At 45.9% G+C, this 27,518-nt stretch overlaps 1 protein-coding gene across 2 annotated transcripts in view; it reads right to left on the minus strand.

Annotated features, from left to right (window-relative positions):
- Positions 1 to 27,518, minus strand: part of CAMTA1 (calmodulin binding transcription activator 1) — a 3,643,069-nt gene that overhangs the window by 711,731 nt on the left and 2,903,820 nt on the right. For both annotated transcript variants that reach the window (XM_069610416.1, XM_069610415.1), the window contains 2 exons: positions 20,025 to 20,165; positions 2,294 to 4,149 (listed from right to left, as the gene is read on the minus strand). In XM_069610416.1, coding sequence (XP_069466517.1) covers positions 2,294 to 4,149; positions 20,025 to 20,165 — 1,997 coding nt within the window. The remainder of the gene's footprint in view (positions 1 to 2,293; positions 4,150 to 20,024; positions 20,166 to 27,518) is intronic.

A 27,518-nucleotide genomic window follows, 5' to 3' on the forward strand; every position in this document is an offset into this window, starting at 1 on the left:
GGGCGCAGGCATCAGGACGCTACATATACAAACGGAAATTAAAAAGACGGGACGACATGTAGATCAGATGGGGGTAACCAAGTGATACATCTCATGAGAGGATATCACTCGAATAAGTATGTCTTTAGCTCCTTCCTGAACACTCACTGTCTAATCGCTAATCTTAGTCATGGGGGCAGAGAGTTCCAGGCCTCGGCTGAGAGTATATGAAAAGATTGACCCAGGCCTCTGCATTTTTTGCTCCTTGGTACAGTCAGCAAGCCCCCATTGCTAGAACGAAGTTGTCTGATGGGGAAGTAAAGTTTTATATTTTCCTTTAGGTATGTGGGGGCATTTCCATGAATACATCGAGGGGTCAAAGTAAGTGCTTTGAACCGTATTCTAGCTGAGACTGGTAACCAATGCAGTTTTTTCCTTGCTTCAGAGGCATGCTCCCTCTTAGGAACGTCGTAGATGACACACAGAGCTTCATTACAAATTATCTGTAATTTTGTTATACTACCGATGGTAGCACCAACCAGTAGTGCGTTACAATAGTCCGGGCAGGGCATAATAATTTCCCTCGTCAGTCTGATCTGATTTTTATGTGACAAGAGGGGTTTGGCCTGCCTCAGTAATTTCAGGTGGTATTGTGTGCTGCTGATAACACCATCCACGTGTGCCTTTCAGTTCACTGGGGCATCCATGTATACTCCAAGTGTTTTAACTTTGTCCTTGGTTTTATGAGGCTGTTTCCAATGCTCATATAGGAGTATTCTGAACTAAGTTTGCATCTAGCTGATATTGAACCGAAAATCATTAGTTCTGTTTTGATGGATTGAGGCACAATGAGTTTTGGGTCACCCAGTCACTGATCAGGCTGCACACGTGGTTGAGCTGTACCAAATACGTTCATGGTTTCCGTTCAGTTCCATAAGGAGCTGTGTTTCATCTGCATAGTTAGAACAATTAAGGTTCAGATTTGTCAAGAGATCACAGAGGGGTTTGATGTAAAGAGCAAGCTCCCTGTGGGACGCCATCATGTATGGGTTTGGTCGCTGATGCCCCATTTGGGTCGGCCCCTTGCTTTTTTTGGAGAGGGATGACCATGGCTGTTTTGGAAACAGAGGGAAGTAAGCGGAATCGAAGGACAGGTTGAAGAGTTCAGTGAGATGACAGACTACTAAAGGAGCAATAGGCTTGATTAGCTGAGGAGCACAAGGGTCTGATGAGGCACACCTGGGGTTAGCCTTCATCAGTAGAGATAGCACTTTGTCAGTATTAGTGTGACTAAAGTGGGGGGTAGAGCCAGAGGATGAGGGTCGAGTAAGTGGAGTGTGATATGGTAGAGAAGGGAGTTTGAGGGAGGTCAGGAGAGAGTTGCTCATTTTGGAAATGTTTGCAGCAAAGTATTCATTTAGGTCATTAGCTGTAAGAGTTGAGTTGATAGCCATAGATTTAGGAGTGAGTTTAGGGTGTACGGTAGCCAGCAAGGATGGTTGAAGTGAGAGTCAATGAGGGTTAAGGTAGAATTCCCTTTTTTCGCTCTATCAAAAGTGGACTTGAGAGAGATAAGGGCAGTGAGGTAGAGTTGCAGGTTCTCAAGCGAGTGGGTACGGCGTCCTCTGCGCAGCAGCCGACGCATGTCTGTGCGGAGAGAGCGTATGAATGGGGTGACTCATGGTTGAGGATGCTGAGACTTAGGGGTGAAAGCAAGCAGTGGGAAATGAGAGGAGAATGAGTCATATAGTAGGGAGTGGAAGCTGGAGAAGGCAGTGTTGGTGGAAGAGGCATTAGGTGTGAAGAAGGAGAGTGAGAACTGTAGGTCAGAGAGAAAGGGGGTAATGCCAGAAGGTTTACATTTCATTTTAGTAATAGATGTAGCAAGTGGTGAGGAAAGGTCGAGGGTCAGATGGATAATGTGGTGGAAACAATTGAGTGATCAGATATGCATGGCCTTGCGCCGGGTAGCTTGCCAACTGACACTGTTTAAGTACGCCAGTTAATGCATTGTATGCTTCCGCTGAAAATTAACTGGACATCCTTGTAAAGACTGCTGAGCGAAGGCCCTTTTTTACAAAACAATTCATTGCTGATCCTTTACAATCGAGGGAAGAAACTGTCAACGTAATGAAGTGCTTAATAAAACCAACACTCAGACATGCAAATGGCTCGCACTCTGCAACTCTTGTTTCTAAGGGAACAGATTAAACAGCCTTTTTAAATTGAAAACAAAAAGCCCCCTCCTCCCCTTACTCTCCACACATTTGCAAATAGCCTTGTGATTGGCAAAGCATGCACGTGGAATGCTCACCTCTGGATACGACCACTCCGGCGAATAATCCGTCACCATGAACAAGCGCCCGCTCTGCTGCAACATTCCAAGAGCGCCCTGCGCCGCTGCCGACACGACCTCGGCAACGTGCATGTAGGCCATGGTGGTGACTCCGTTTTCCGCGTTGCTGAGCTGCATGTTGACTTGCTGGGGGCTGCAGCAGGGTATACACATCTCGGCCTGGTTGTATGCTACCCTGCTGCCGTCGTCGCCATGAGGCAGCCCGTTGTTGTCCCCCGCCACCAACTGGTGTCCGTAGATTGTATTGCTCCCCGCTTCAACAGATATGAAATCATTAATAAGGTCAGAAAATTGGTTGCTGAAGGAGATGTCGAAATGATCCAAGTTCAGTTCCATGTTAGCATTGTTATTTATGTTGGGGTGGGCAACAGGGTAGAGCCCTTGCACCATGTTCCCCTGGAGAATGGGCAGGTTGTTGCCGTTCCTGATGCCCCCGTTGTTCTCATGTTGCATATAGTGCTCGCTAGCGCAAGCTTGAAGCTCTCCAGTTTTCATGAGGTTGTCGTTCGCTTCAGGCTGCTGGGATGTCTCCATTGGAACTTCGTTCTCCGCAGCCATGGCTTGAAAGTTGGCTTGGAACTGCATGAGCTGGAGGGAGGAGGTGGCCTCTATCCTTACTTGGTCCACTGCGCCATTACAGTTGGAGGTGGTTTGGGAGGTGACCTCAGTTTTCACGTTGGGCATTGCTAACGTGTTGACGTAAGAGTTGCTTGCGTCACTCAGGTTGTTGTGTGAGTTCTGCTCGAGAGGAATTGTCTTGCTTGCGTCCTGAAGAAAGAAGCTAGGGGAGGGCGTCTGGTGAACGTGGGGGCTCTGCACTGTGTGGTTGTAGCCGGTTGAATAGTCTTTGTTGGAGTCAATTGCACTGAAATCCATTTGCTCCAATGTGGTGCTAGGGCTCAGGCCCCCCCCTGAAGGAAGCAAGCTGGAGCCCGCAGTAAGGGTGAGTGAGTTAGATGTGGAGGAGTTGGAGAAGGTTTCTTTGGACAACTGTTGGTCAAAAGATGTGTCCTCGGTTTTGATCTCTTTCGTGAGAGCCGTGGTGAAGTTGAAGCTGCGGTCCGTGCTCGAGGACCGCCTTAAGTTTGCATTGATGCCCTCCCCTTTGAGTCCTCCCCCACCATATGTCTGCCCCTGCTTGGGATTGTTGAGGAAACAGTCTGGGTCAAAGTTCATGGTGGTTTCAGACATCTTTCTGCTGTTATCAAGCGTGGTAGAAAGTACAAGTTCTTCGGCAACGTTGGCAGACAGCATAGACAGACTCTCGGAGTTGCCCGATGCTGGGAAAGCAAACTTGTGACCATCGGAGCTCACGGCGAGCACCAGTCCCTGGGCAGTGGTGTCAGAGGACAAGAGGTGCTGGTTGGGGCCGCTAGTGGGGGACACGGTGTACACTGCTTCATTGGTCACTTCCGACATAAAGACGGTGGCACTCTGCGACAAGCCTCCCATTACAGAGGCCACCGCCATGCTAGATACACCAGTGAACACTGGGCTGTCCGCCATGTCTGGGTCGCTATTTAAGCCACTGCTGATGGACACAGGAGAATTCTGGGTTGTGTCGGGCACCTCCACCTGATTGGTGGAAGACACCTCAGTACTGTTCTGGTGGAGCAACACCGGCTTGGCCACTTTGCCGTTCCGCTTCTCGCGACTGGAGGCCTTGCAGTGGCTGTGCTCGTGCTTGCCCTCCGACACATCGTTGTTTTGCACTTCCGAGTGCACGCCGTACCCACCTGACCGCGCCTCGACCTTTGGCGAGATGATGCGGTGCTTGGCACTGTTGCACTTGTGGTGAACGCTGCTCCCGGCGCCTGTGACAAGAAACACCAAACAAGCGGATTAATTAAGGAAGAAAAACAACAAATAATCTTAATTGTGCTTTTGTCTGACTTGCGCGGTCCCATAAAATGCACTTTGCTCTATTTCTAATTATCTTGTCTAATCATAACGGTCTCCCCGAGTCATTAAGGAAGGGGTGAATTAGGAGAAAGGATATAAAACTTTCATCCCCAAAAGAAATATGCAGCGTATGAAACCAGATACATCTAATTCACTCCTTGACATTCTAAGCAAGACTTGGCAAAATGGGAGCTGCTCTAATAATTAAGACGATGGAAAGGAGAATGACGAGCGGGTCAGGGGTCAAGCGCAAGTGATTTTTATACTGCTTGATCAAACTGAAGCCTTTTATCGAACATGCACAAAAATAGATTCTACTAGCTTCCGGGAGATTGTAGACTTAAGCAGACCTCTGCGCGTGATTCTCCAACCCCCCCCCCCCTTGGCTCCGCTTGCAATTTTTGGCATGGAAACTGCTTTTTTCGCTGAAAGATTGCCCCATGAATCCTGGATACCTCTTCCCCTCATTGATTAATGTGTTCCCGGGAAGAAATTGGCAGCTTAATTATTGCATAATCACCTAACAGAAAAATAGAAAGCTCAGCCTCCCTGCTAATGGGCGCAATTACAAGCGGGCTCGTCTGTGTTCTTCGGGGTACTGTGTGCAAGCTTGTATAGATGCCTTTGTTTGAAAAGTCATTGGACCTTTCATTGATTTGCTCAGACCATTATAACCTGGTTTTAGCTTGGCTCTTGCATGGCCTGCTCAGCTCTAAGCGGCAAGTCCACACAAAAGTTACTATGGGTAACCGTGATTTACTCCTGATTTAAACCTGGAGAGGGTTATTTGATTCCCAAAGAACATTTCCATGAGTAACTGCGACCCTTGCCTGACTTAAACCTGCAGAGGGCTACTCCAACCATTCACAGAGAAGTTACTCTAGTATTATAATCTGAGGGAGGGGTCATTATCGCGGGATTATGACCCTGACCTCGGGCCATAAGTTGGGAAGGGTCATTATCTCAAGAGATCAAGGCCTGCTCCCGGGGATCTATAGGACTATTAGCATATAGTGGTGGTAGCAATAGATGTTTTGAAATTTTGGTGGTCAAGGACATTTTTTTTTAATACTGGGTAAAGTAAATCGGCAACTGAGTTAGTAAATTAAATGCGGTTTTATTTTCTAGTATTTACATAGAAAGGTTTAGTCATAATTAAAGCAATTTATTTGCAAACTTTAAAAAACAGAATGGTGTTTAATGTGAACATTCATTAGGTGTCCCGTGAAAGTAAACGGCTTCTCTTTGAGAAAGTGAAATCATTTCCCCATAGTTTAGCTTTCTCTTTGATGTGTTAAATTGATGCGGCAGCAGAAAGAGGACTGTTGATTAACAAGGAATTGTCAAAGAAATATTGCCTGGAAATCGCATTGTTGTTTCCCTGTCTGCTTTTGAAGACAGAATGTTAAGAATTCAGACAATAAAAGTGGTTATTGACTGCATTCTGAACATTCTGATTAGTTGATAGGTGGTCAATAACAATGTCCATGTGCTAATATGAGTTACTCTGGCTTACTCCTGATTTGAACCTGGAGGAGTGTATTTAATTTACCAATACCTTCCTAACAGTAACTCTGACCTAGTCCTGGTTTTCGTCTGACTTACTAGGAGTAGGTCCTTTACTCATTGTATCTTCTCTGTGAATCAAATAACCCTCCACAGGTCTAAGTAAAAGGTAAGCCAGTGTAACTTGTGAATCAGACCTTATGTGTTATGTTCCATTTGTATTGTTGCCGAGTCAGGTTACTTTATTTTCTTCTCTGTGCAATGACTGGGCTCTGCCATACTTGATCGCCGGTGGAAGGCCACTGGGGCTAGTTCTGTATTAAGGTGCATCTAGGTCAGTGCTACAAAAACCAACAGTGTTGCACAACAGTCAGCCATATTGCCCCTAAACACATCAAATGTGTCCCTATTGCACGGGAGAGGGTGGCGCAAAAATAGCACCACAACTGGTTTGGCCCCAGAATGTCACTGCTTTGCCTTTACAACCCCTCTGCTTCGCCTGCCCTCGGTCGATGCAGCAGCAATTCAACCCAACATGCTGCAATGGTAGAGGAGCAGAGGTATACTTCTGCTCCACTTGACCTTTCCTGGATAGAGGATACTTCTGCTCCACTTGACCTTTCCTGGATAGAGGATACTTCTGCTCCACCCGACCTTTCATGGATAGAGGATACTTCTGCTCCACCCGACCTTTCATGGATAGAGGATACTTCTGCTCCACCTGTCCTTTCATGGATATAGGATACTTCTGCTCCACCCGACCTTTCCTGGATAGAGGATACCTCTGCTCCACCTGACCTTTCCTGGATAGAGGATACTTCTGCTCCACCTGACCTTTCCTGGATAGAGGATACTTCTGCTCCACCCGACCTTTCATGGATAGAGGATACTTCTGCTCCACTTGACCTTTCATGGATAGAGGATACTTCTGCTCCACCCGACCTTTCATGGATAGAGGATACTTCTGCTCCACCCGACCTTTCATGGATAGAGGATACTTCTGCTCCACCTGTCCTTTCATGGATATAGGATACTTCTGCTCCACCCGACCTTTCCTGGATAGAGGATACTTCTGCTCCACCTGACCTTTCCTGGATAGAGGATACTTCTGCTCCACCCGACCCTTCATGGATAGAGGATACTTCTGCTCCACCCGACCTTTCATGGATAGAGGATACTTCTGCTCCACTCGACCTTTCATGGATAGAGGATACTTCTGCTCCACCCGTCCTTTCATGGATAGAGGATACTTCTGCTCCACCTGACCTTTCATGGATAGAGGATACTTCTGCTCCACCCGACCTTTCCTGGATAGAGGATACTTCTGCTCCACCCGACCTTTCATGGATAGAGGATACTTCTGCTCCACCCGACCTTTCATGGATAGAGGATACTTCTGCTCCACCCGACCTTTCATGGATAGAGGATACTTCTGCTCCACCTGACCTTTCCTGGATAGAGGATACTTCTGCTCCCCCCGACCTTTCATGGATAGAGGATACTTCTGCTCCACCCGACCTTTCATGGATAGAGGATACTTCTGCTCCACCCGACTTTTCATGGATAGAGGATACTTCTGCTCCACCTGTCCTTTCATGGATATAGGATACTTCTGCTCCACCCGACCTTTCATGGATATAGGATACTTCTGCTCCACCCGACCTTTCCTGGATAGAGGATACTTCTGCTCCACCCGACCTTTCATGGATAGAGGATACTTCTGCTCCACCTGACCTTTCCTGGATAGAGGATACTTCTGCTCCACCCGACCTTTCATGGATAGAGGATACTTCTGCTCCACCCGACCTTTCATGGATAGAGGATACTTCTGCTCCACCCGACCTTTCATGGATATAGGATACTTCTGCTCCACCCGACCTTTCATGGATAGAGGATACTTCTGCTCCACCCGACCTTTCATGGATAGAGGATACTTCTGCTCCACCCGACCTTTCATGGATATAGGATACTTCTGCTCCACCTGGCCATTATTACACATAGGATACTGCACCTGGCCTTTAATGAGTATAATATACTTCTGCTCCACCTGACCTTTATTGAGTACAAGATAATTCTTCTCCAACCAATATTTGTTGAATACTATAATAATAAAAAAATACATTAAAAAAAATATATATATCTTTCCTGCCACCTATAAATCGGACCCCTGTAGATTCATTTTATGAAGCTATCTTACATTGGCAGTCTTTGTTGTATCATTTAATTCATTTATTCCAAATGTATTGTATTCCGAAATTTACATTACATGCCTAAACGATTTTGTCACAATTCTGGAAGGCTTTTTGTTTGCCCGAGGACTGCCACTCTCATTGCCTTTTTAATTAGAGCAGCTAAAACAGACATTAGAAGATCAATTAACATGTTTAACATGTAAGACATACAGAATCGGGGATGGGGGCGTCATTATCATGGGATAATGACCTGCTCCGGGGGTACTGGCTGAGGCACTAAGGATCATTATCCCGAATGATTATGGCCCCTCCCTGCTACTATAAGGCTATTAGCAGCCGTAGTTGTGCAACTAAAAGTAAAGTATTTTTATTGTGTGGAAAAATGAGCGCAAGTAACTTGCAATGTAAATTTCATGAAGATGGAATTACTTATAATGCACTTTACACATACAGGGCCTGATTCACAGAGCATTGTCTAATGGGATTGAGCCATTATGAAATGCTTCTGTGAATCAGGCCCTTGGTGTTTCATTACTCTTTGTTAGTTTTGGGATTTGAACTGCACAAACCTCTCTCTCTCTTTGCACAACCGAACACAATGGTTTCTTTGCTGATGCTCAAGTCATAATATTTGGAATGAGGTCTAAAGCAGAGATTATAGACTATATTCCGAGCATTCTGACTGGCTGAGAGGAGGGTGGGGTCATTAGCATATTTAATCTTGGTGTGTCGATATTTATGTATCGAAGATGAAGGGAATTGCCCCCTTTAGTTTTCAGGCTTTTGCTCAAGTCAGAATGCTTGGGATGAGATCAACACCAGTAGTTATTGACTGCATTATTAGCAAGTTGACTCCTGTCATTGTACCAGGGTTGTCCAACTGATGAGTTTTCAGGATGTCCTTCATTACTTTTCACAAGGAAAAATGTGCATGCGTTTAGAATCATTGCATGCAAATTTATCTCATGAATATTAATGAGGCATATCCTGAAAACCCGGTATGGCTCCGGGCCCCAAGGCCTGTAGTTGGACAGCCCTGCTGTATCAACTCATTGCCAGTGCCACACCAGCCGGACACACCATCTTTCCAGGCACCATCCTACCAGTCTGAAACTGGACCATGCGCCTTGGCACGAGGCTACCATCACGGGAGGATAGCTCAGCGGCAGCGTGCGCGTCTTGGAAGCAAGACGACACGAAGCAGCAACAGGTTCGATCCCCGGGTCCGCGCTTAGAAACCTCCGGGTGTTTAAGCGCGTTATAAATACGTAACTAAGACAAAAAAAAACACAATTACGCAACTAAGAAAAACAAACAATTCCTGTAACAGCGCCTCGATGCCTGCGGGCTGTGTGAGCGCTTTATAAATGTAAATAAATAAATAAATAAATCACCAGTAATCTGCACAAGACCTCAAATAATTTGCAAGAGACTCTGCAGTGCCCCACCTGAGCTTTGTGGCCAGCGACATCATTTAGGGGTGGCCAGAGGTGATCAGCTGCTACTCCTAACATTCCTCTTGCAACCCATGGCGCTGCCTTTGTTATCTGGGCCTCAGAGGCAGTGTCCGGGGCAGCAGCCCCATTTTATGATAAACCTGCACTGAGTTGTGTTCTCGACTCGTTGCTGTATGCATTGCATGCATAGATCTGCTGGCCTGCCCAGCTCCTCACTGCAGGAGAACAGGAAAGGAACTCAAAGCAATATACACAGACTTGAACCAGCACTACTGCGCAGTAAATTATAATATCTGGCAATTGGCATCCTTGGATGTTTATCTATGCGAGTGCTTGCATGCTCAACTGGCATGACGCACATGTGTCGGGACAGTATTTGGCATGTGGTAGGGTGAAGAGACCTGTGCGCGTGCAGCCATTACTTGGCATATGCTTGTTATAGAAAGACTGCATGTGACAATTAATGCAGCACCGCAGCCTGTAAATCTTCACTGTGCCCATGATGGCTGTGCCTGGCTAATGAGGCACTACCTGGCATAACATAGCATTCCATGGGCATCTGAGGCTGCACTTACTGTATTAAGGGAACAGGGGGCATGGAAGTATGTACCTGGGTCATAAGAGTCTGGCATAGGATGTCGTTAGTTGGACTTGCGCGACGGCACTTGGGATATAATGGCAGCTCCTGGGAATATGAGGCTTCTCCTGACGTGTGAGGGTATAGTGGGCATGAGGTGTCAGCCTTCGGGCATCTGAAGCTCCACTCATACAATGGCAACATGGAACATGCGGAAGCACACCTTGCAAATGATGATTATTCCTTGGATGTGAGGCTATGGCTGGCATATGATGAGGGTAGATGCCTATATGACGCTGTACTGGCATCTGAAAGCCGTGCGTCTGGCCTCTACTGGTCATGCCACTGGAACAGCTGTAGTCCTGGGACATCACAACAGCGCCCTATTTAGTATATAGTTGGTAACTACACATGACCAATTATCCACACATTTTAGTTTTTGTTCATGGTAGTGATATCCCTTGTTATGATGTCATCTGGGTCAATGGGTTTCTTACACCGCATCCAGTGACTCCATGTGGGTCAAAGGGTGTTGTGATGCACATTTCAGTAGCGTTATCAGGTATGAAAACACTTGTGTATAGGCGCGTTACAAATACCATATCATATCATATCATATCATATGTGGCTTGGCATGTCCTACTCATGGCATTTTAGTTCTGCCTTCCCAGACAGGACTATTAGCCCCTCGGGTTTACATTGAAATCCTCCCTTTGTTCCACTTGTGTTGGCTCCTCTTGAAAGACATTTTTGAAACTAAGTCCCTGGGATAGTGACAGAAATACTAAGGTGTCACCTGGACGTCATGCTATATCTCTTAGAGCGTCATATGTTTGCTATTCAGGATGAGTCCATTTCCAGTGGGATTATTCCGATGCATGCATAGAGAGCCATCCAACCTGTTTACATCAAGGGAAATTGGGCAACGGATCATAAGCTGTGGGAAAATAAATTGCACAACAGTACAACAACTACCCAATGATGGCATACAACTATGGCCGGAAGCAACACTTAATATCAGATTTTTTGCTTTAACAGGTTCCGCCTCATTCAAATTATGAACCCATTAAATAATTGGTGTTCTAATTCATAACCTGTAAAGCAAATATTTCAACGTTCCATTTTATGGTTCATCTTTAATTGCAAAAACCATGCGATTCATCTATGAAAAATCTGTCATTTGGAGGCACATTATGCCGCAAATACCACCAGTGGTAAACACATTGCTCTGCCAAAACTATAACTCCACTGATTTGTATTTCGGCTACATTTGTAGTCGTGGTATTGTATTATTGACAGTGGTAAATGCCAGAGGTGGTAATTACCGCCAGTGGTAAAGATTATCAAAGGCAAAAGAGAGATTTGGGGGATTTTGAAGTGAACTAAGTACCATCAGTTTACAGGAATTAAAGTTCTGTCCGCTAGATCATAAAAGAACTACACAGATAGGACCCCTGTGGCTTTGAACACTCCTATAAAATCTTCTTCACTTGAATGCGTAGGGCCTTCAGAGGGCAGGCACTTCAGGTAGCGGTGGATGGTCTTTTATGTTACCCTTTGTAAGATCAACTCATACCCAATCTTGTGTGCAGCGCTGAGTACCAACATGATTAGATGGTAATAAGGGGGACTACTGGTGCTAATGCAATTTCTGTCTGCAATGGTTTACCAGCGGTGGTGATTTTAGCACTGGCGGTAAACTGCTTTCTCTTTGTGTGATGGATGTTACTGTACTTCTGGCAGTAAATCCAAAGTCAGGGATAAGGATACCCCCTCTCTGTAACGCGCCCGCGGATATGTGCATGCATAGGACACCCATTTTCCCAGCAGTCCTATGCCATCGAGGGGCAGTGGCCATATTTCTCTCTAACTTGATTTTTTGCTGTGTCTACCCTGCTATGTTTAAAGGTGCCTGGAGGTTGTAGCAATGAAAGACGATAAAGTGTTTATGAATTACAAATCTGTCATTAAATCCCTCGATTTTTCGGGTTTGCTCAGGCACCAGGGGCTGCTTTGAGGGAAAGGCTCTGAAGTCATGAAAGGGAGATGGACTTCTCCTTCGTGGCTTAAGATTCGCCAGATCATCAAGTTTAAAAAAAAACCTTTCACACATTTTTCTAATATATTCCAAACACACAAAACCCTTCCAAGAATTGTGCGCTAAATGCACCCAAGCAGAATTGATTCATGGAATTTCACATGTCAGTGGGAGGATCAGCGCTTGTGGGAATTACAGAATCTACCAATGTATTCCTCCTATATGCCACCAGAGGACACACATGGTAGCAGATGAAAGCACAGAGTCATTTTGCAATTTCCTCTGTGTAGAGCCCCCCTAATACACCGCTCTAACTACTGTACTCATCTGAAACTGCTCTTCTCTCAGTTCTAAACTCGCTTCTTCTATTCTCATTTTATTAGATCTTTCTGCTGCTTTTAATACTGTCGATCCCTCACTTTTGCTAGCCCCTCTACCTTCTTTTGGTTTCTCTGGTCCTGTTCTTTCATGGTTTAAATCTTACCTATCCCATCGGACGTTCTCTGTCTCTTGGGAGGAACAACCTCTGATTCTTATGCTCTTGTTCATGGTGTCCCACATGGGTCTATCTTAGGTCCCTTCCTTTTTTCCCTCTACACTTCTCCTCTTGCTAAAGTTATTTCTTCTTTTGGCCTATCTCACCATTTCTATGTTGACGACACCCAGATTTTTCTGTCTTTCTCCTCCTTTGCTTCCGATATTCACACAGCTCTCTTCATGTCTAATGGCCATCAAACCATGGATGTCCTCTCATTACCTTACACTTAATACCACAAAAATAGAAGTACTCTTTTTTCCGTCTACTACTAAGTCCCTCTCCTATCCCCCTTCTTTTGTCTCATTTCCTCCTTCTCGACTTTTATTTGTATCTACTGATCGTAATCTGGAACTCTACTTTGATTCTGCTCTATCATTTACACATCATATCTCTATTTTCTTTCGAACTTGCTGCTATCATCTATTTATCATTAAAAAAGTTTGTTCTTTCCTAACTTTTGACACAACTATACTACTCATATCTTCTCTAATCTTTTCACGTCTTTTTTATTGCTCTACTACACTCTTTCATCTCCCTACGTCTCAACTTGTTCCTTTAAAATCTGTTTTCAATGCTGCTATTCGGGTATCTTTTGTTTGACTCTGCGTGAATCAGTGTAATCTGCTCCCCTTTCATGCACAGCTTAAATGTAAATGTCTTTGTTTGGTAATTACATCACTAAATGGTCTTACTCCTGACTACCTTTCCTCACTGGTCTCATTCTACACTCCATCTCGCTCTCTTGGCTCTAATGCTCAGTTTCGACTTGTAGTTCCAGCCTCTCCCTGCGCTCAATCGCGTTTTCGCACACTCGCGCACCATGCTCCTCTGCACTGGAATCTTCTTCCTCCTTCTCTACGTTCCATCACCTCTTATTCTTCATTTTGCAAATCACTAAAATTACATCGGATCCAGCAGGGCTGATGCATCTAATGTCAGTCTTCATTTATTCACTTATGTACTGTTTTATATTTTTGCTATGTTAAGCGCTTTGGATTAAAGCGCTACATAAATACCAAATAAATACAAATACAAAATACTGGGCAATACCATATTTTTGGGCGGTTCTAATTTTAATGGGTTGCAAAAAAGGGAAACATTCACAAAAGTTCACCAACATAAAATAAAACTATTACACATGTGAAAAAACTACAAGAGTGCACTGATGCAACAAGCAAGAGTCGATTGATGCCTTGGATGAAATGCAGATTAACCCACCCCAGACATTACATGTAATGGAAAGACGTCATTACATTGCCAGCTTTTTTTCCGCTGAGTTTTTTGCCAAAAATGTTCGGCCGAAAAACGAATAAAAAAATATGGGGGTCGGGTTTGTAAATGGATATGAGTGGTATGGGGGTGGGGAATATGGACTATGTAATAAACAAGGGGTTTTGGAGGGGACCCCTCCAAATAAGTTAATTTTAAAAAAATAATCGATGAGGTTTTTCTGCCAAAATGCTTCAGCAAAAAACTCTGCAAAAAAAGGTTGGCGGTCTAATGTCATAGAACCCATTTAATACTGTAGCATTTGATATAAGCTTCGCAGGATGCTTAATATACCAGTGGGTATCAGCAGTTATTTGTTTATAGTTCAGTCCGATGTACCGGAACCATTAGGAGTTAAAAAAAGGTTCAAATTTGTCATGTACTGTATTAAGATATATTATCTGACTCCACCGGCGCGCGCTTAGCCTACTCTGTGCTGCCAGCCACTCAGAAACATCCCCCCATCCCCTTGGCCTCTCTGCTACCACTCATCCAGGGATGGACAGGGAACCAAAGGTGGCCCTGGCAATGATTTTTAAAGTCGCCACTCTTTTGCACCGAGAGAGCGACCTGACCCCTTCTAAGTAGGTTTTAGGGGTTCTCCCAAAAGAACATTAGGGAAGAAATGTGTCCAAATAGTGATTTGAAAGCATATTTGTTACTATATAGGAATTAAAAGGTAGTTAAACACAACAAAGAGATGTTGGTCATGAGGAGAGATCGAAGGAAAGGGTAGTGTGCACAGGAAATATAAACAGGAAATTAGGGTGCCCACAAAAAAGGTGTAGAGACCCACCAGTAAAACCCCGAGTTCCCTGTGGATCAGGCCACCACTGCACTCATCCCCACTCTTGACTTTCTCTCTCAGCTCAGTCTCCAGGGTCCTGCCAAAGCTGGCATTGCCTCCTGGCTGACTGGCCACTCCATTCCCATGTCTTTGAATGCGGGACATCCTTTGCAACCCCTTTACCAGTCAGGCTACCCCAAAGGCCTGCCCATGGTGGTTTGCTATTCACTACCTAAATCTCGACCTTGCTAAGCTCCTCTCCTCCTTTCGGCTCTCGTAATATGTCTTCTGCAGGTGGCACCCACCATTTTTCCCTTTGCAGGTGTAGCCTTCTCATGGGACTAGGCCCCGAAACCCTCTGAATACGGTTCTTAACTTCTTCCCCCTCCCGCAGTACACACCCATTTTTACTCACATCCTCCATCTGGAGAGGCAGTACATGTCCAATCACTCCCTCTTTGACTTCCTTCTTGTTTACAAATCCATTCCAGGCCAGTGCTCCCAACTGGCCTACTCCATGCCCCGCTCCTCACCCCTTGCACTACAGGATCTCCCCTAAAAACTCTCCGTTCTCTATCCTTCCTTGATTTCGCTCCTTCATCCTACATGCCCCCATCACTAGAACACCCTACTCTTGACATCAAGTACATCTACACTACATTAGGCATGAAACCTGGCCTGAACAGGCATCGCCTCTCAATTTAAGGAGTACCCGAGAGCTTGCTTTGTATCTCACCTGATATCCAACCGCTTATCTGCTGTCCATTGACGAATATGTATGGAAAAACTCCATGCTGTGAACATGCTCCTCTTGGTACATTTAATGTAGCTCTGTGCATCCAGTCCTGTCTCCTATGGCTGCCCTATTTCCTCTCGACTACACCTGATTAATGTATCTCCATTGCTCGTGTTGAACTAATGCCATGCCAGGATGCTTCCACCCACATCACTGCCCCGTCGCCCAGGCATGCTCATCATGTCAAAGCTCTCTTCGGTCCACCAATAAATACATACTCTAGTTGGAAGACCAACCCTCTCCGCTCTAGTGTTAAAGTCAATGAATCATGACTTTCTCTCTATTCATGGTGACTTCTCCACATCATCGCCCTAAGCTTACCCAAACTAACCAGTCAATGGATAGGGCATAGTGGGCCGACTGTGTCTTATGTGCTGAGACTCTCCTGCCAAGGGGTGTTGCTAGGTCTGGAAAAGATCTGGGACTACGCTAATGTCCGGACTATCGGGACTCGGGGTCAGCTAGCCTTTTGGTTGTATTCCATGAGCCTCTATCCGGGGCTACAACCAAAAGACCCAGAGCTACAACCCCAACAGCACCCACGCACCCCTAGCAACACCTCTGGTCTTGATCACCTTGGCTCTGCCACACGTGTGTGACAGCCCCGCTAGACCGGACATGACAGACCTGAGGGAAACTAAGGCCTTTTCGAAGCAAGTACAGCCGAAGCTCTCAGAAGTTGGCACATTGTGAGAATAAGGTATTGTCCAGGTTTGAGGGGTACCAGGCCATGATCGAGCCCCTGGCAGTGTCACAACTCAGCGGTGGTGGGTAAGTGTTGAAAGATCCTGTTGACTGCTCCAGCCTGTGCAGGGGGGCACTGGAGGCCCTGGGGACCACTGTGCAACTTAATGATTGGGAACATGTGGCTATAAGTGGTCTTTACTGGGTTATTTGAGTCGCAGGTGAAAAAGAAAATGATTGCTGCATTGACTATTACTGTTTCCTTATAGGGGGGTGCCACCCTAATGCCCCATTAGACCTCCTCTCACTATACAAGACCACTTCACCTACTAACCAAAGCAAAAACAAAAAACCCAGAAAGCCCTTTGTGGCATTTTATATTAGCAGCTTTCGGTCAGATAAATTACTAATAAGCCTTAAAGGGAGGGGCACAAAATGTATGATATGATGTGGCATTTATAACGCACCTGTACACAACTGTTTCAAGGCGCAACAAGACAAAGAGGGGGAAATAAAGGGAGGACAAAATAACGATATTACTAGGCCTTGTGTCATTGAGATCGTGCAAGTGCGGGGAATAGTGAAGGGGAGAAGTGCCAGGGCGTAGGGGAAGGGGGAAGTGCAGTTGACTCACAAGTTCAGCCAGCGGATGGCTCATAAGTGCAGAGAGAAGGTACTGTAGGCTCGCAGATACAGACCCTTAAGTGTTGGTGAGCCCAGGGGCAGTGCGAGGGCAACTGGACATGCAGGAGCCTGGGCCAGAGTTCATAGGGTGACCAGGTGACCAGTGCATACAGCAGGCAGGTGCATCAGCAGGAGAGAGGAAGAGAGACAGCTTAAGCGAAAAGGAAGGCCTTGAGTTGCTTCCAGAACCAGAGGTGGTTCTGCTCATGTTTGAGAGGAGCAGGGAGGCTCTTCCAGAGGGAGACCCCAGCCAAGGAGATAAATCGTCCCCCAACTCCCTGCTTGGAGAAGCGTCAGACCCTCAGAGAGTTGGAGGTGGATTAGCAGAGAGCTCGATAAGGAAGATGTTTTGGAAGAGAAAGTTGGAGGTAGAGCAGTCCCAGGCCCCAGAAAGCCTTGTAGGCGATGCAGAGGGTCTTGAAGTTGACCCTTGCAACAATGGAGAGCCAGTGAAGAGAGTTCAGAGCTGGAGAGATACGATCCCTGGGCTTGAGGCCAAGGAAGTTGTAAAGGTGGAAGAGTAGAGTCAAGAAGATTTAGAAAGAGGCTGTTGCAATAGTCCAGCCTATAGAGGACCAGAGCTCTGGAGACAGTGAGCTTCTGGGAAAAGTGAAAAAGGGAAGAATACCTCTGAGCAGGTGCAGCTGATAGTTTGACTTGTTAGAAACATCAGAGATGTGAGGAGAGAAGGAGAGGCTGGAGTCGAAGATGACACCAAGGTTTTTAGCCTCACAGGAAGGAGCAGGAACAGGGGCCAGAGTGGTTGGCCACAGAGGGAGAGAGAGAGAGAAGAAAGGAGGGAGCGTTTGTCCCAATGAGGAGGATCTCAATCTTACTGCCATTAAGGCAGAGATCATTGGCGGCACACCATTCCTGAATTGAGGAGAGACAGTCTGGTATGAGAGAAGAAGTAGGGGTGTCTGTGGGGAGCCTGCAAGAGAGCTGAGTGTCATCCGCATAACATTGAAAATTGGGCAGAAAATAGCGATGCAGGGGGCAAGAGGTGCCAGGTAGTGGTTGAAGAGCCAGGGAGAGAAGTTAGACCCCTGGGGAACACCACAAGTAGAGAGAGAGAGAGAGATAGAAGAGAGGAAAGACCCCAGTTGGACCTGAGAGGGTCGGTCAGTGATAAAGAAGGTCAACCAGGTCAGGGCCTGATCAGTAATACCAAGGTTGTCACAGAGGCAATTGAGCTGGATGGGATGGTTGACCATTTCAAAAGCACAGGATAGATCGAGGAAAATGAGGACAGAAGGGAGATTAGAGTCAAGATTGGAGAGAAAGTCTTCACTGGTGTTCAGGAGAGCAGTTTCTGTGCTTCTGGCAGCTCGGAAGCCAGACTGTTTGTCATGGAGGCAACCAGCGGATTCAGTATGTAGATTAAGCTGGGAAATGGGCAGCTTTTCAAAGAGTTTAACCAGGAAAGGAGTGATGGAGATAGGGTGATAGTTAGTGGCAGAGGAAGGATCGGCTGAGGGCTTCTTTAGAACGGGGTGCACAAGAGAGTGCTCACGGTGAGGGGAAAGTTCCAGTGGAAAAGGAGTGATGGGTGTCGATGTGGTCCTTGACGGTTCTGGATAAGCAGGGGACAACCTGCTTCGGCGAGACGTTCATAGATTGGATTTGTCTAGAAACATTTTCAGGGGTGAACAGGGGAAAGGAGGAGAAAGGAGGAGGAGAGACGGCATCAGGCGGGGCAGGTCTGGTAGAGGAGGAGGAAGAGGCAGTAGAGGAAGAGAGAGTGGACAGGGTTTCCTGGGATTTTGTAGTGAAATGAGAGGCCAAGGCCGTGCATAGCGACTGGGAGGGAACAGGAGAAGTAGAGACCTCAGCAGGATTGGCCAGCTCCTTGGAGATTTTGAAAAATTCAGCCAAGTTGTTAGATACAGGCTTGGATGTAGGCTCTCTTCTAATAGAGGCAGTCTGTACTGCCTTTGAAACAGACAGCAGGCCAGTTTGTCAAGGGTGCACCCGATGCCCTCCACTTTCTCTCTGCCGCCCTACACTTGCGTTTAAGGGCGGCGAGGTCGGAATCGTACCAAGAGTTGCACTTGGATTTGGGCTTCAAGCAGATCCTCATAACAGGGACATCCAGAGTGTTAGAGATAGAGAGATGAAGGTTACAGAGGGCTCTGTCAGGGTGTGAGTCAGCCAAAGATGCAGGAGTGGGGGAGAAAGTAGCAGTGAAAGCCTCTACTGACACACGCTTCATGGGTCGGATGACCGAGAAGGTAGGTGGCAGGGCTGGAGTCGGCTTGACCTGCAGGGAAGAGGCAGAGAAGTGGGAAGAAAGGAGAAAGTGGTCCCTCCAAGAGAGAGGAGTGATGAAAGGGTTAGAGAAGGGGAGGTCTGAGGAGATCAGAACATCTAGGATGTGCCCTGCAGAGTGAGTCGGGCCAGAGTGATAATAGAGAGAGAGAGAGAGAGAATCGCAGAGGTTGCGAAAGAGTCCTGACCAAGGACTGGTAGCATTCAGGTGGATGTTCAAGTCTGTGAGGAGATAGAAGCAACATGGATTATTATGTCTTAATACCTAGGCCCACGCACCCTCTACTCCCCACCTAATATGAGACTGGGCAATCTGCTTCCCCTCGTGCCCTACCTTGGTTGCTTGTAGATCTCTTGCTGCCTAATTGCCCACCCTCTTCCTCCCCCGTTATTAGCGCCCTGCTCCCCTGTATTGATCCATTGTATCTCCGCTTCCCTCCCTGTATTCTTCCCTCAATGATTGTAAAGCTCTCCGTTGCTTCCCCAAGCTAGGTCCACACCCAATAAATACCCTAATAATGATAATAATGGTGGCTCCAACTACAGTCTTCACAGCTTCACAGTATCTTAGCTGAACATCAGGCATCATGCTGAGGGAAATGGGGCATGGCACGAGCCAGTAACTGAACAGCTCATGTGCTCCTCTTTTTATGAATTTATGGATTTGAGGTGGCAAGTATGCTGAAGGACGTTCTTGTGAGCGAAATTCAGAAACATATTTTTACCTTGAGATTTTATTGTTGGCCATTGTAACTTTCATAGATATGGGGTGGAAGGATAGCTCAGGGGCAACACGTTTGTCTTGGAAGCAAGACGACGCGGTGCAACACAGATTCGGATCCTGATCCTGCACTTAGAAACCACTTGCTGGTATTAAGCGCAGTTATAAATAAACAATAAAATAAATATGTGCTGTTGATGGCCAATTATTTTGGGGATGTCTTTGTTTATTGTCTAATTATCCACAAAAGAGTCTGCCGGATCCACTTACCCAAGCCACCCGTGCAGAGACAGTTGTGCGTCCGAGGCTGTGGCTTGGTCTGGTGGCTATCGAGAATCTGCTGGACCAGTTGCTCCACGGAGAATCCTGAGCTACTGTTGCCATTGCTGCATGTCCACTTAATGCCATGAACTGTGGAGAAAGCATCAGAGGTCACAGGTCAGAAGGGGGCCACCCATTCCAGATCCAAAGAGAGGGCGTAAGAGATGCAAAGATGCTCTGAGCAGCAGTGGTGAGTGACGCCATCTTACAGCGGTGCTGCCCTACAGCAGTTTATCAGAGATGTTTTTATACAACAGAAGATGGAACATGTCAGGCAAGCTCTTGCAAGGTGATGACTCTACACAGTACCCCCATTGTATCTTAATTTGGACAGTCCTTACAAATATTTACTAAATCGGTAAATGCACTTAGAGTCTTCGAAATTGGGGTCTACGGGATCTCAAGGAAAATTATCTAAGAACCAGAACCATGCCACGATACCTCAAACAGGTATGACACATGTCTGTATTACGGGATCAATGGAAGAATAAATCAGCATAAGATACAGTTTTGATTGCTGAAATCATTATCAGGTTATCGGCAAATGGACAGAACTTACTGATTCGATCTCATATCCCTGGAAAATAATTTATTGAAAAATTTAAAACAACAGGGATTTGGTTATACACAAAGGCTGCAATTTACTGCAACATCTCACAGAGGAAAAACAATTAATTAATTTAAATAATCTCACTCTTATCACTGACAATGATATCAACAATCTCCTTAGTTACCTCACTAACAGAGAAAGTCATTTTGAGATTGAGTAACTTGGAAAATAGACATGCACTGTTGAAAGCTTTTGTTATAATTCATGAGATGTACAGAGATGTGTCATTAGTTCTAACTTAAAGAAGCAGATATTCTATAAAGGGGGTTGCGGGGGAGGGTGGAAGACCAGAAACTTTGTTAAAAAAAGAAAATACATTTCTGCTTCCCATTAATGCTGTGTTAAGTTCTCTGCAAAAACCAAAGGGGAACTCAGTTCAAAGTCTTGCTTTAGCATTAGAAGATCAATAATTAGCAGCATCAATTCCCACGTGCAACATTACTTAACATTACATACGAGTGCTAAACTGATATCTAAACACACTAATGGTGAACTGATATCAAACCCAGAAACTTATCAGTCGGGGCTTGCAGAGCACCTGAGAGGTAGGAGCTCTGGCGCATCTCCAGTGTTGGTGGCCCGCAATGGCCCAAGGAGATCACAGATGGTGGGACAGACAGTGGTTATCCTATTCCTTGCTAAATCATTGGCAGCCCCATTAAGTAATGGCGGAGCCACTTGCCAGTAGCCACTGAAGGATTTCAATATGGGGCTCTTGTGAATGCTGTGCACTTGTGTGACAGAATGCCATCTGATGAGGGCGGAATAGCTGAGCGTTGTTTATTTTTATTACATAAAATGATGCCAGTAATTGTGTTTCAGAAAGGGAGAAACTAGAACAAACACACAATTATACAGCTAGAGCACTTTGATATCACAAAAGTGTCTGCTCTGCATGCAGGGCCAGCTGTGACAAGACCGGTTGTCTCTACAAATGCCATGCAGAACAACAGCCAGTATGCTGCCTCTTTTATCGCCAGAGGAAGGCCAATGCCATCCTCCCAAGGAATGGAAACTTCCCAGAAGGGGTCTCCTGACAACCGGTGCTTCAAAGGCAGCACTAGCATAACAAAGCCAAACTCATACCAGTGTGCAGACCACTGGAGTCACTTTGAATTCAGCATGAATGTGAAAGGGGCAGAGTTAGAGTACACAGCAGAGAGAGATGGGCTGACAGAATGGTTCCACCATCTTGGATTCTATTGCAGCTCTCTATCGCTTCCTGTCCTCCCATTTCCTGCAGTCAAAGCACTCTGGGTATGATGTCGGGAGTCAAAGGGGACTTGTTGCAATTTCCTGGATTGGATCCTTTACAGAAGGCTTGTTTTGAACCAATCCCATGTGACATTTGTCTTTATAGGGAGAGAAAGTCTCATTCTTCGATTCATTTCTGGACAATCTAAAGAAAGAGAAGAATTCACAGGACATCTGTTGGAAGTGCAGTTGATTATAAAGCCCCCTACCAGTGAGGTGAAAACTGAATGCATGGGATTGCAGAACAGAAGGACTCCCCTTTTCCCTGAGCCTCTGGATTGGGACTTGCAGCAACCCAGAAACCATGAAGCAGCTCAAATTCATCTTCACAAACCTGAGACATCTTTGAGCCAGTTCACCCACACTGGACACCTTTGATCTGCCACAGGACCTGAGGTGAGGCTGTTGGCACTCTACACAAACATTCGAAACGCCTGCTCCACTTCGAGCCATGCAGATGCTGGCTCGACTAGTTGAAGTGCACTGACTCATCTCGACTCCGTAGTGGGCTCACCATTGTGGCAGCAACTGACTGCAGCACCAATTTAACTGCTGAAAGCCATCAACTCACCTTTCCCAAACACCAACATGACCCAGGGGAACCATTGTCTCGCTGCAGACCTAAATCATTGTTTATTTATATACCAATATACACATACTGTGAAACCTGATAGTATGGAGAAGCCTGGTTTGTTATAATTACAGAATCATTGCCTATTGTTAGAGAATCATTCCCCATTTAGGGATTCGTTTTCCATCATTGCATCCTGTTTAGTTATCCATCATTCATTCTGATTAGTACTAATTAGTAGTGACATGAAGTAGTGACATTATACTATCCCCATTATTCTGCCACATATATGTATGCATTGGCAATTTGCTATAGAATGAGGCCTGTTATATTTGAAGTGCCATGTAGAGACACAGGTTATATTTGTAGAGACACGTAGACACATGTAGAGATATGTTGTTATGTATTATGTATGCATTGTAGAGAGACATGCATGAGTGTGCACTTAGATTATGCAATGAGTCCACATTATGTAGCGCTTGGTTTGAGTGAGTGAATGTGCTAAGCACTATAGAGAATGCATTTAGCTGGCTCCTAAGCCATCCTGAATGAAGACACACAGAGAAGCCGCGGAGTGTGGGAAGTTGTTATGAGTTACAATGTACAAAGTATGCGTAAACCGCTGCTTGGCAGACAGATAACGCAACCCTTATACGAGTGGAGAAGGCATTGTGGGCTTATCAGGCCCTGGGCTGGTGCTTCACAGACAGAGAGAAGGTGGGGGCAGGCAGCACCAGTGAGAGGTGCTTTGCAGGGAGAGACATGCAGTAGGATGCAGGGATTTGAATGGAGAAATATGAGGAGATGGTAAGATGGTGTTTTGTACCGCAGGCAGACAGAAGATATGGTATAGATATGGTGACAAATGTCATGATGACCAGAACATGTAGTGATTGAAAAGTACAAGACATGCATCACAGACTTTTAGGCACTGCTCACATTTAGAAATGCTGACAGACAGAAAGAGAGGCATTTTAGCTTAGAGAGACATGTAACCATGGATATGTATACGTCATTAAACAGTATAATGAGAGGTGAGGCTCTGAGATTTGTGTGGCCTCTCTCTGCTGGTCTGCTCTCTGAGATAGAGAGGGAGTTGGTAGTTTGAGATGCTAGTTGGAGTTTGAGATGACACACTGACACTCTGAGAGATCGAGAGATGACTTGGAGAGGCATTTGGGAGTGATTGATGTACTTCGGGAAGTGGTTTTGGGTACAGCAGAGCTGATGAGATCGATCTGGCAGGGATCTGGCAGAGAGAGGGCTGGCCCTGACTGACTGGCTGGTTGGTTGCAGAGTTAGCTGGAGAGGAGAGACAGAGCAACACAGAGCAAAAGGGGAGTATTGTTGAATAAGACACATGCATGGGGAATTAGAACAGTCACTCACACAGAGCTTTGGCTGACATGATAGATGGGATAATCAGACAGGGTTTGTCTTAGAGAGAGAGTGTGAAGTATGGTGTGGAATGGAGAGGGATGGTGTAGATTGGAGTTGTTATTAGATTGCTTGCCTTAGAAGACTGTAAGGCTTATAGTTATTGCATTTCTAGTAGATTTGCAACAAAAGCATAAAAGGTGCAAATTCGACATTTGCATTATAATGTTTGCAACATGCATTGCTCTGTATGAATAAAAGTGTTTCTATTGTTGAATCGATTCATGTGTTTTCTTTGTGTCTTATGTTAGTGTGTCCATAGGAGTAATTTAGGAGTAATCTAGGAGTAACACAGTGCGCAAAGGCCCTAAGATAGAAGAGCGGGGGGGTGGGGGCATAGTGATCCACCTCCCAAAGGAGTTTGTCCGGGATTGACAACATGGTCGCCCACGCGGGGCTAGGCCAAAGGTAGATTTGTGCAGTTTTCACAATACTATGTGGTGCCTCTTCCTATACCGTCTATGGCGAAGAATTTATGTACCAAATCATTGAAAACCATTGTCTCACCAACTCGAATGCAGCTCATCGGGAGCTCACACCTTCGAACTGACTTGACACCAACTGCCATTGGGATCACATCAACTTGAACATCTCGACTGTGTAATAAGCACTTAGATGCCCAACTTGACGGTGTCAAGAACCAAGGACAAGAATAAAGGTACTGTGAAAAGGCCTTGTCCCCCATGTCCACTTTTTGTGAGTGCAGTGACTTTTAAGCCCACTTTCTCTACCTTTTTCTACAAAGCCATATGCTTGAATCCTGACATTTTTGCCATTTGATTGCCAAAACACTGCTCGCTGACCCTTGGACACAGAGTGCCATTTCACATTTTTGTTCACTCATAGCGTTGGGTATTCTTAGTGTTTTCTAATTTGTAGTTTGAATTGTATTGTTTGAATAAAAGGCTATGTTTTTGTAGAACCTTCCCTGGACATTATTTTATTTTGGAACCATTGTACTTAAGTTGTTTGTGTTTCTACTGTTATCAGTTTACGCCCCTGCTGAAGATATAGGCTGCACTACCCAAAGAGGAGAAGGTGACATATCTTACAGGATGGGTCTGTTTCACTTTTATGATTAGAATTGCTTCTGGTTTAGTACTAGTGGGTGACTGAGTAGGCGGTTTAGCCACTACTCATCCCTGAAGTTTTGCAGAGCAGTAGTCCTCTCGTCACAACTTGGTATAATCCCGAAAGCAGTGGAGTACTCAGTAAAGTATGTTTGAGTTTCTCACTGAGACCGTAGGAGATCTGGGGAGTAGGCCGGGGTCATGTTGTCCTGTGGACCATCATACAAGGAAAGGGTTCCAACCAGAACATTTATTACAATAACTATTTTCAACTATTTAATATGAGCCTACTTCAATTATCGGAGGCATCTGATCGTAAGGGACAAAATCATTCCTTACCACTAAGAGTAAGGAATGATTTTATCCATTACGATGAGTGAGCGTTTGACCCTCTCTTCGCTTTTCATGAGCTATTAAGATGGCCACCCTGCACCAATCTAAGCTGAGGGCAGAGGGAATTGTGAGATGGCGAAGGGCCTTCCAAACCATGATGGGGATGTTGCATGCCAATGGGCTATAGGTTCAACCAAATCATGGACGTCTTTTGACCCATACTTAGCAAGTGGCCAGGTGCTGCCCAAGAATGTAAGACTTTTGGAAGCAGAAGTTGTCCTTTAGAGAGAAACTTCTGCTTAAATCCATGGATCTGTGTCATAAAAAGGTTGATAGTTTGGAAACCACATTATTCACATTGGAGGCCAAAGTAGACAAGACGACCATTGAATGGCAAAGTTTCCTTGCGATTAATTGAAAGGAGCCCGAAGAAGGCAGAAGGAGCAGGGTTTGACATGAAGGACCTCCGGTATCTCGCAGACAGATCCAAGAAGTTCCTGGCTCAAAACCTTGCAGAGTCTGATCTTCCTCTGGAATGACTGGAGGACAAACCGAGAAAGCCAGATATGAGCCGGCTGCGTTTCCCTGTTGAGGCTAGAGCCCTCGGTTGAGGATGTCGCTAAGGCAGAAGCTGTCACTGCTCTATTTGATTCCCATTTGATTGTGTGAAAGGCACATATGTTGCCCAAGTGAAAAGTCATTAGTGGAGAAGACTATTAAGGGGCACTCCTGGTCATGCTCTTTGATTTTAGGGCCATGGGGCATATTCTTGGGCACATTGGCATAGCCAGCCACTGGCTTGCGAGGGCTTAAGCCATGACGTTCAGCCCTGGGCTTCCGGTGTGGAAGGGCGCTACAACAAAAGCCTATCAAATCTTTCACCTGTGTGGGCAGGCTGTTTAGGTTTAAGCAATCACTCACAGGCTGCAGCAACAAAGTACAGTGGAGATAAGGCACCGCCAGAAAACACAGACCCTCCGCTGACCCAGAATATCTTGCACTGGCCAACGAAAACCCAAGCCCGCTGTCCATCATGCACTCATATACAGAGATTGCACCTCTGTGGCAGAAAACTAAGTGGGGACCCCCTGTCACCTGCATGCCTCCGGAAGGGAGAGCAGGGAAAAGCATGAAGGCATAGGACTACCTCATGAGCAACATACACCACACCTTACCTTCTCATCAGAACCCATGCTGTCTTCACAGATAGACTCCATTTTGGAGCATCCACCAACTTCTGGGCACTTAGCGGGCAGCACCACAAGCGGTTGGTGTGTTTAGGGGGGAGGGCACGGTCCACATACTCACTTGCAGAGGTTCAAGGGATATGATATGATAGGTTATTTATAATGCACTTAAAACCCAGAGGTTTCTAAGCGCGGACCCGGGGATCGAACCTGTGTTGCTCCATGTCGTCATGATTCCAAGGTGAGCATGTTGCCCCCGAGCCATCCTCCCGAGATAGCAGGAGAAGGAATAGGAGCACCCACAGCCCACGAATGGGAATAAAGGGGTGGGTAGAAAACCACAAGTTCAGGGAAAGACAAGAGGTTGGATACAGTCCACACAGGACCAATCAGATGAAGCCAGTTACAGGGGAAAGGGGTATAAGGAAGTAGGTGATACATCTCAGTTATCTTTCTTTCTTCTGACTCAACAGTACCAGAAGAAGGAGAAGGGAACCAGCTAATAGACCCCAGCCTACTGACAGATGAAAGAGGGCTGAATCCAAGACAAGAGTCTTCTCCTGCTTCCACCCTTACCCAGAAGATCACCACCTCCAACAGAGCTCTCGGAAGTCCAGCTCCCAATGAAGAGTGTGACCGTCATTCTTGGGGTCTAAGTCTTTTGAGCCATTGAGGCGGACAAGCAGATTTCAGGAGGCTGCCATGCCCATATCAGTACACCCCTACGAGAAGCCCAGCACTGAACTGCTCTGCTCACCCAATCGACGGGGTCCACCTCCAATGATTAGCATCTCGTGGTGAAACTAAACATCCTCTGAATTGGGGAAAAGATAAATCTAGGGGAAAAGAGAAAAGCATAATAGCTATCCCACATCCTGGCACCAGAGGAAGGGGAGAGGCTGACCGTGCAATGGGATAATGCACCCACTACAGCTATGTGTACCATGTGGGCAACACACACCGCTCTGTTTGATTTCCAGC

Source organism: Ambystoma mexicanum, chromosome 8 (assembly GCF_040938575.1).
Source record: "Ambystoma mexicanum isolate Mex_15411 chromosome 8, UKY_AmexF1_1, whole genome shotgun sequence".
NCBI lineage: Eukaryota > Metazoa > Chordata > Amphibia > Caudata > Ambystomatidae > Ambystoma > Ambystoma mexicanum.